The 9,202-nt window shown below is 49.3% G+C and overlaps 1 protein-coding gene and 1 pseudogene across 2 annotated transcripts; one reads left to right on the top strand and one right to left on the bottom strand.

Annotated features, from left to right (window-relative positions):
- The first annotated feature begins 403 nt into the window (after nt 1-403).
- On the top strand, nt 404-3,093 carry LOC129029895 (zinc finger SWIM domain-containing protein 5-like; annotated as a pseudogene).
- Nucleotides 3,094-5,931: 2,838 nt separating this feature from the next.
- On the bottom strand, nt 5,932-7,125 carry LOC129029890 (CMT1A duplicated region transcript 15 protein-like protein). 2 transcript variants are annotated; one of them, XM_054474702.1, is made up of 2 exons: nt 6,837-7,125; nt 5,932-6,696 (listed from the first exon to the last, which is right to left on the bottom strand). In XM_054474702.1, the coding sequence occupies exons 1-2, from the start codon at nt 7,099-7,101 to the stop codon at nt 6,116-6,118; spliced, it is 846 nt and encodes a 281-aa protein (XP_054330677.1). In that variant the 5' UTR covers nt 7,102-7,125; the 3' UTR covers nt 5,932-6,115. The 2 variants fall into 2 exon arrangements, with proteins under 2 accessions (XP_054330677.1, XP_054330693.1); XM_054474718.1 differs by having other exon boundaries at nt 5,940-6,696; nt 6,964-7,027.
- Nucleotides 7,126-9,202: the final 2,077 nt, after the last annotated feature.

Here is a 9,202-nt window from a genome sequence, read left to right as displayed (position 1 = left end):
GGAGTGCAGTGGCACGATATGGGCTCACTGCAACCTCCACCTCCCGGGTTCAAGCAATTCTCTTGCCTCAGCCTCCCCAATAGCTGGGATTACAGGCACATGCTGCCATGCCCAGCTAATCTTTTTTTTTTTTTTTTTTTTGAGACAGAGTCTCACTTTGTCACCCAGGCTGGAGTGCAGTGGAACGATCTCAGCTCACTGCAAGCTCCACTTCCCGGGTTCACGCCATTCTCTTGCCTCAGCCTCCCAAGTAGCTGGAACTACAGGGGCCCGTCACCACGCCCAGCTAAATTTTTTGTATTTTCAGTAGAGACGGGGTTTCTCCACGTTGGCCAGCATGGTCTTGATCTCCTGACCTCATGATCCGCCCACCTCGGCCTCCCAAAATGCTGGGATTGCAGGCATGAGCCACCACACCCGGCCAAGACTACTCTTTAATTCCCAAGGCCAGCCACTGTGGTTTGAGCAGGTGCCACAGCCTGTGTTCGAGTTGATGCCCCACATTCCCATGGTTATCCAAAAGAGGCCCTCAGACTCACTGTGGCTATTATTAATACTCTGAGGTTCAGCAGTGGTGGCACCTGAAAATCTACAAGCATCAGAAGAAAGAAGCACTGCAGAGAGGAACCACAAACATCACAAACCTGGAAGGCTGGGTGGGCCACCCCCTGGATCCCATCGGCTGCCTGTTTCTCACTTTGACTGAGGCCTGCCTCCTGAATCATGACGGCTACCTAGATATGAATGAAAGCAGACCCCCCGTGTACCAACATGTACCTGTGGCTGTAAGCTCCCCAAACAGCAGTGAGTCCTACTTGTCATTGGCCCTGGAAGCTGCATCAGGTGCACAGGACAAGGTGTGCCATAATGAGGAGCAGCTCCTCAGTCAACTCCAAGAGCTGCAATTGGATGATGACCCAGTGCAAACACTCCAAAAATAGTGCATCTTGCTGCTGGAAGGGGGCCCTTTCAGGGATCTGGGAGAAGTCATCCACCGAGAGAGCGTTTCCATGCATATCTCTGCCAAGTATTTGTTCTCAGCTCTGCTGTCTCACGATCCAGACCCTGCCTATAAATTAGGCTTACGTGTCATAAGGTTACCTGTTTTACAAAATTCAGGTTGTGCAGGTGACACGTCCCTCACTCATTGTATGGTGTCTCTGGTGCCCCAGCCATTATCCTCCCTGGTTCACGCTTGGACACTTGGAATCACAGCGGTGGGAACTGGCCTCCACCATGCTGACTGCTGCCAAAGGAGACACTTTGAGGCTCTGAACAATTCTGGGAGCAATGCAGAAGCACATTCATTCTTCCCCCCTCATCTTCAAAGTGGCCCAAAATGCGTTCAAGTTTGCTACTCCCACTAACAGTAGTACTGACAGCACCCTGCTCAACGTGGCCCTGGAACCTGGCTTACAGGTGATGCGATGAACTTATCATCCCTTAACTGCAGACGCGGAGAGATGGTACAATGGTTGGTGACCTGTGCTACAGAAGTGGGTATCGCCCACCTCCCTCTACTCCCACGGGAAAGGAGTTTCTATACGCTACTCTTGGGACAGGACAATGAATCCTTAGAGCTCTCATATTCCTATTCTTGATGGCCTAAGAAAGGATGGGGCTGCTGGTGGGAGAAGATGGCCTCTGTTCAGCCAGCCCAAGTTCTGTCCTCACTGCTTAAACCAACCATATTCTGATGTCAGCAGCACTTTGACCCTCTCATCAGAGACATGTCTAAGAGAATGAATTTTCAGCTGCCCAATACTCAAGTGTGCCCTTGGGAGATAGTGGGCCTGGTGATTTTGTCCCCATCCCTGTCCATGCTTGTGAGAAACCCCAGACAGCTTGGAGGCTCAGGACCGTTTCTAAAGCCCAAAGCCCCAGCACAAGACTCTACCCTGAGAGGCCCCACTTCAGCTAGAACCCCTGGCAGATCTGCAACCCTGGCCTCGGGGCAAGCAAACCCCAGGCTCTACTGCTCCATCCTTGTGAGGGGCTAAGAGCACCTGCAGAAACCTTCAACCCTCTGACCTGAGGAAGGAAGGGATAGGAAGAGACCCCAAACAAGGTTTGGCCATCTGGGATGCTTCCCTTGCCCTGGTTTGCCTCAGATCATCTCAAGGTTGCCGAGGAGGAGGGAGAACTCATCTCTGCAGGCCAAGTTCAAACCCCACACAGTAATCTGAGCTGACCTGAATCAGGACCCAGATGGCCACGGCTGAGCTCAGGCTCTCCCTGACAGGTGTGTGGGCCCCAGGGAGCATCTTGCAGAGCTGGTACACACTCTTCACCCCTACAGAGGCTGCTAGTATTGTAGCTGCCACAGCCATATCCCACACCACTATCCTGTGCCTCAGTCTTGACTATCCACAGTGGGAGGAACTGGCTAGCTGTGCTTGCACACTGGCCCTGCAGTGTGCTATGAAGCATCCACAGAGCTGTGCCCTGTCAGCCCTTACACTCTGTGAGAAAGACCACATTGGCTTTGAGGCAGCCTGCCAGATTGCCACTGAGGCTGCTGCCGGTGGCATGACCCATTCACAGCTGTTCACCATTGCCTGCTACATGGAGCTCCGTGGCTACGTGCTCCATGCCTTCAAGCTGGCCTCATTGGCCATGAGCCATCTTAACCTGGCTCATAACCAGGATACCCACCCAGCCATCAATGATGTGCTCTGGGTTTGTGCCCTCAGCCACTCTCTGGGCAAGAATGAGCTGGCAGTTCTCATCTCCCTGGTGGTGAAGAGTGCACATTGCCATGGTGCTTTCAGACATCCTGTGTGCAGGGCTGCACGGTGACTGCACCTGGCCTGGCTGGCACCCCAGGCCACCGCAGTTCTGGAAAGCTCATCTCCACTGACAGAGCTCCATTGAGCGAGTTGCCGATGCAATGCTTACATCAACACACTACACCTAACACACATCAGCCATTGCCAGTATGGACAGTTCATTGAGTTTCTAAGCAAGGCTTGGGTGACCCTCCTGCTGCCCTAGGATGGCTACTTGCAATTTGCCCTGTTCATCAGCAACCACAAACAGATCTACAAAGGCAAGAAAAAGCTGATGCTGCTGGTTCGAGAGCCCTTTGGCTGAGAAAGCAGACAGCTCACCGTTCAGGCAGCCTGGGTCCCCAGGGAGTATCAGGTCAGGCCAAAAACACTGAAACATTTGTCCACACTGAGAGGACTCTGAGCACCTGTGGCTAAGGCCAAAGGATCACAGGGCTAAGGATGGGGAGAGTCCAATTCTAGTCAAAATGTATACCTTGGCAAGCTTCTCACTACAGCCCATTGTCGATGGAGGAATTAGGCCCTGCAAATCAACCAGAAACCCCCACGATATGCCACCTTCTGCCCCTATGTCCTGCGTGTCCTGGGCATTGGCCCTGTCTCCCTTGGCAAACACAGAACACTGTTCCATCTCAGAGATTGCTTAACCAGAGAAATAGATGCATTTATGGTACTGTAAAAACTATAGTATATGTGTCACCAATTACTGTAAAGTCATAAGTACTTATAATCCTGGTTCTGATTTGATGGGCGCTTGAGGTAGCTGTGGGTGGGAGGATATGCTTATTGACTGAGGAGACTCACAACCATTTCTCAGGTTTCCCTTGCAGAGTGTATGCCATTACCAGTGGGATAGTGGGGGTGCCAAGGAGAAAAATGGCCAGTTTGAAAAAATCCCAAGACTAGTCTATGCAGAATCTCTCACCTACAGACAGGACATTAATAGCCCAGTGGTGGGTGAGCGGCACAGGCCAGGACTGGACTCAGACTTTTGCCTCACAAAGCTGTGAGGACTCTGAAGCTCCTGCCCCTGCCTCACACAGCCTCGCCAGGAGTCTGCTGAGCACCTTTGAAACAAGTGCAGGGAAAAGATGAAGGTCTGGGAAGCCACGGAGCTCAAAATATTCATCGACACTGGTCACCTTTGTGTTAGAGAGTGTATCTGTATGACTGAGTACATGTGTCTATGTGCATAGATGTATCTGTGCATGCCTGTCTGTATGTGCACATTATATGTTGATGTGTATGTATGTCAGTTCTATGGCTGTGTACCTGTGTGGATACGTGCACACTGGACGGTGGGTCTCTGTGTGAGGATGTAACATTTGTGTACATGTGAGGGTGCATATCTATGTGTAAATGCTGTCATGTTTTGCATGTTTAGTGTGTGTGTATCTGGGCACACATGAGCACATGTGTAGAAATATGTGTCTGTGTGTATGCTTGCTCTCCATGCATCTGTGTTTTTATATGGGTAACTGAGCATATTTCTACATATAGGGATGACTGCATGTTCATCTTTGAGGATCTGCATGAATGTGTCCTTTTTGCGAGGTTTCTCTTCGCATTCGTCTTCAATCTCTCTCACTAGTTAAATGTTTGTTCCCCATCTCTGTGCCTCCTCTATTCATTCCCTCTCACCAAATGAGCTTCTAAGCACCAGTCTCCCTCTGCCATCAGATTGGCTGCTTTCACTGCACAGTTCCCTTCTTGCCCCGTACTTGCTTTCTTCCCCTGCCTTTCTACCTCAAGCTTCCTCTGCCTGCTTTTGTCACAGTCCAATGCTTGCTGACTTGGAGGCTAGGGCTGGTCTGCACTTAGCCTCTCCCTTCCTAATTTCTAGCCCTAGTGAGCAGCCCTGTCTTAGCCCTGGCTGCCCTCCACAGTGTATCGTCATGTTCCTGCTACCTTCCCGACCCCTATGCTCAGCCTGGAATTGTTGGAGGAGACAGCAAGGACATTCAGAAGAGTCAGTTGGTTGCCAGTGCCTTCGTGTTTACTCTTTTATGTGTTAGATCCTGAGTTGGGGGTGGAGTTTGATAAAGAAGGGGTGGTATAGCTAGAATGCGAAATAAGAACTTCCCCATCTGCTTTACTTTTTCTTTTGTTGACAAACTGTCACCTTTTCTACTCCAAACTGACCAAGAAGTTGTATTTGCTGTTCATGGCTACTCAAGTCCTACTGCCCAGCCAAGGGCCCCTACAATGCCTCAGCCCATTGGGTTGGTTAAAGAGAGAGAGAAGTGAGAGAGAGAGGTCACTCTCATTTTTGTATCACAATTGCCCTTCTTTTTAGCAAATGTGTGAACTCACAGTGCTTTTCTATGAATAAACCATGGATCACATGAAAGATCATTTTTCTTAAAGAAAACAAAAATTGTCTAAATTTTTGTTTAGACAATTTTGTTTAGACAATCCCCAGAGGGGACCAGCAAATACTTAATAGAAGATTATAGATTTCCTGTGAGTGCATATGGCTCAGGGTGACCTGATTCTGTAAAGCAAATGTTATTGTCCTCCTCAAATTCATGTGTTGAATTCTATGTGATAGTATTTGGGGGTGGGGCCTTGGAAGGTGATAAAGTTCATGAAGGCAGGGACCTCATGAATGGAATTGGTGCCCCTATCAAGGGGACCGCAGAGAACTCCCTCATCCCTTCTGTCATGTAAAGACATAGTAAAAAAATGGCTGTCTATGAACCAGGAAGCCAGCCCTCTGCAGACACGGAATCTGCTGACCATTTGACCTTGGATTTTACCATCTCCAGAACTGTGAGAAATCAATTTTCTATGCTACCTAGTCTATGGCATTCTGTTTTGACACCCAGATTAGCTAAAGTACCAGCGTGTCAACTTGCACACATAATTCTTGGAAACTCTGATGCCAAATCCTTGATGGCCAAAGGTGATTGATCTGCCGGAGACATGAGCCTACATCTTCCCTCTTTCCACAATAAACCAGAGAGTCAAAACAGGCAAGAGTGGGTCAAGGTCTTCTAAAAGCCATACCTGAAAAGTTTCCAATAACAGTTGACTCGATGGTAATTCAATCACACAAACAACCACAACAAAAGACACAACTATCAGAGATTTTCAGGATAGCCTCAAAAACACCATCTAATATTAGGGAGTTCAAAAAGGTGAGAAGTTTCAGAAATCAAACTTTATTTATATTTCATTTCATAAACTTGTAATTCTAACACTATTAATAAATGGTAGGGCAGGTGGTGGCATGGAGAGCCTGGGGCACAACAGCTGTCTTTAAAAGCTTTCCTTGTTGTACCCTTTGGAGCCACCTCCTGGTCCCCCCAACCCCTGCCCACCTGTTAAGAGCCCGTTCGGGGCAGCACATTAGGGGCAAACAGCCTGGATGCCCAGTTGCAGACACGCATCCATGCCTGGCAGAGGAGATTGCGTCTGAGAGCAGGAGGAGCTACTGGAACTCTTCTTCCCAGCCTTCTTTTAATGCTTTTGAGCACCTTCTGCTCAAGGATATACCCCAGCAGTATTAGCACAACAAACAGGCACTGCAGCAGCAGGGCTGTGGTTCTAATGAATGAGAGAACCTCCTTTCCAGCAATGTACAGGAGTCCAGTTTGAATGCCCTGGTCCCCACCTCCATGTTTGCCACCATGCCCAGGATGAGGGGCAGCATGGGAGCTGCTGGCTGAAGCTGTGCTAGTCACCCTTTCCCTCCCACTTCTCTCTCCACCCACGCTTTCAGCTCCAGGGCTAAGGCCAGTGGCTACAGTAGGTGCCATGATTTCAGGCAGATCCTCCTTGATCTGGTCCTTGGCTGGAGCTCCCTCCAGCTCCAGCACTCTCTCTGGAGGGGGCTCTTCCCATGCTGGCTCTGGCTCTACAGCTGGTGCCGCAGGTGTTGCTATTTCTGCATATTGACCAGGAGCTGAAAATGGAGAAAGGGTCACCAGCATCAGTCACTTTCCACTGGAATTTCCAAACACAGAGACAACCTCACTGAATTCAAAGGAATTCCAGCCCAAAAGCACCACCCCTGCAAAGTCTTCCAGGCTGCAGCCACCTCACCATGTGTCTGTGCCTCCATGGGCTCCCAAATCTCCTCCTGGACAGGGACAATGTGCAGATGCAGCCCCGATGGGATCTCTGGCATGGCCTGGCCTGCTAGGACCTGCCCCGGGCTGCCCCGTGGTACCTGGGTGCGCCTTCTTACAAAGGGCCACAGGCATCTGGGGTGAGGGATGAGCCTTCTTTGGCATCGTCGGAAAAGGCTGTCACTCCCGCCATTCCTGAAGCAGCAACCTCTCAAAATGGGGAAGCAACATGAGAACATCTTGCTCTCTTGAGCGTCTCCCACCAAGTGAGCTGGTTACGGCACTGACTCTAGGATATGGGCGCCTGGTTACCAGAGTTCTAAGTTCTGTTCATGTGTGTCATCATCAAGGAAGTGAGGTTGCTTCTTTAAGGTTCTGTCCCCTCGGCCCCCTCCTTCCTTAAGACCTACTCAGGACTCCACTGGGCTGCTGACTGCTCACCCTCCCCCCAGGTCAACTCCTTACCTGTCCACAGTTATGTCCACCCAGGGCCTGTTTGGACACCTGTGCCTGATGTTCACCAGGGGCCGGATGTCCTCAGGCCTGATGTCCACCTAGGGCCTGATGTCTGCCTTGGGCCTATGTCCCTCTGGGGGCCTTGTGTTCACCTGGGGACTGTATCCAGCTGGGGCCTGATGGCCTACCAGGTCTTGTTGTTCACCTAAGGCCTTGTGTCCACCTGGGGACTGGTGATCACCTGGGGCCTGGGTGTCCACTTAAGGCCGGATGTGAACCTAAGCCCTGAGTTTTCACCTGGGCCTGATGATCACCTGGGGACTGGGTGTGTACCTTGGGTCTTTTCCCTTTTCCTGAGCAGGGCTTGCAGTTTCCAAACCAGACACAATCTCCCAGTTGGAGAAAGAAAAAGGATCCTAGATGATAGTGAGACAAATTTCAGGAAACTCCATCCAAATAAGTAAATGAGAATGAGGATATAGGATTCATTGTAAGTAACATTTTCAGTTGGTGTTCCAAAGTTATCTTTTGCCTGGGTACAGTGGCTCACATCTGTAATCCCACCTGTTTGGGAACCCAAGGTGGGAGGATCACTAGAGGCCAACAGTTTGAGACCAGCTTGGGCAATAGAGTGAGACCCCATCTCCTAAAAAAAAATTAAAAAATTTACCAGGCATGGTGGCATGTGCCTGCAGTCCCAGCTATTCAGGAGGCTGAGGTGGGAGGATCGCTTCAACCCAGGAGTTCAAGGCTGCAGTGGGTGAGGATCACAACACTGAATTCCAGCCTAGGTGACAGAATGAGACCCTGTCTCTCTAAAAAACAAGCAAGCAAACAAACCAAACACCACAAACAAATGAAACCCCTCTTAGCAAAATACTTGCATGAGGTAATAAAAGGTAAGCACCAAATGCCTACAACAAACATATGTCATGATGAAATATTAAATGCTTCCCATAGAATTAGGTTCAAGACAAGATTCCATCCACCATCGCATTTCAATTCCACATTGCACAATGTAAAGGGGCCTGCCCAAGGTCATAACGTTGCTCACTGGGTAAGTCAAGAGAACCCAGTACAGCACTTTAGATCCTTCATTTTAGTTTTGTTCTAAAACTGCTCCTGTTATCCTTTGGACATGAGTCTCTTAAGTATTATCATTTGAATTCATGTATATTAGTTCATTTTTACACTGCTCTAAAGAATGCCTGAGACTGGGTAATTTATAAGCAAAAGAGGTTTAATTGGCTCAGAGTTCTGCATGGCTGCGAAGGCCTCAGGGAACTTACAATCATGATGGAAGGCTAAGGGGAAGCAGGCAATTTCTTCACAAGACAGCAGGAGACAGGGGAGAGCAGGGGAAACTGTGACTTATAAAATCATCAGACCTCATGAAAACTCACTCACTATCATGAGAACAGCATGGGGCAAACCGCCCCCATGATCCAATCACCTCCCACCAGGTCCCTCCCTTGACACATGGGGATTAAAATTCAAGATGAGATTTAGGTGGGGACACAGAGCCAAACCATATCATTCTGCTGCTGGCCCCTCCCAAATCTCATGCCCGTTACACATTTCAAAACCAATTATGCCTTCCCAACAGTCCCCCAAAGTCTTAACTCATTCCAGCATTAACCCAAAAGTCCAAGTTCAAAGTCTCATCTGAGACAAGGCAAGTCCCTTCCACTTATGAGCCTGTAAAATCAAAAGCAAGTTAGTGACTTCCAAGATACAATGCAGGTATAGGCATTGGGTAAATGTTCCCATTCCAAATGGGAGAAATTGGCCAAAACAAAGGGGCCAACGGGCCTCATGCAAGTCCCGAATCTGGTAGGGGAGTCATTAAATCTTAAAGCTCCAATATGATCTCCTTTGACTCCA

The sequence above is a fragment of the Pongo pygmaeus genome, chromosome 19, assembly GCF_028885625.2.
Source record: "Pongo pygmaeus isolate AG05252 chromosome 19, NHGRI_mPonPyg2-v2.0_pri, whole genome shotgun sequence".
Taxonomy (NCBI): domain Eukaryota; kingdom Metazoa; phylum Chordata; class Mammalia; order Primates; family Hominidae; genus Pongo; species Pongo pygmaeus.
This window is presented reverse-complemented; position numbering and strand designations above follow the sequence as displayed.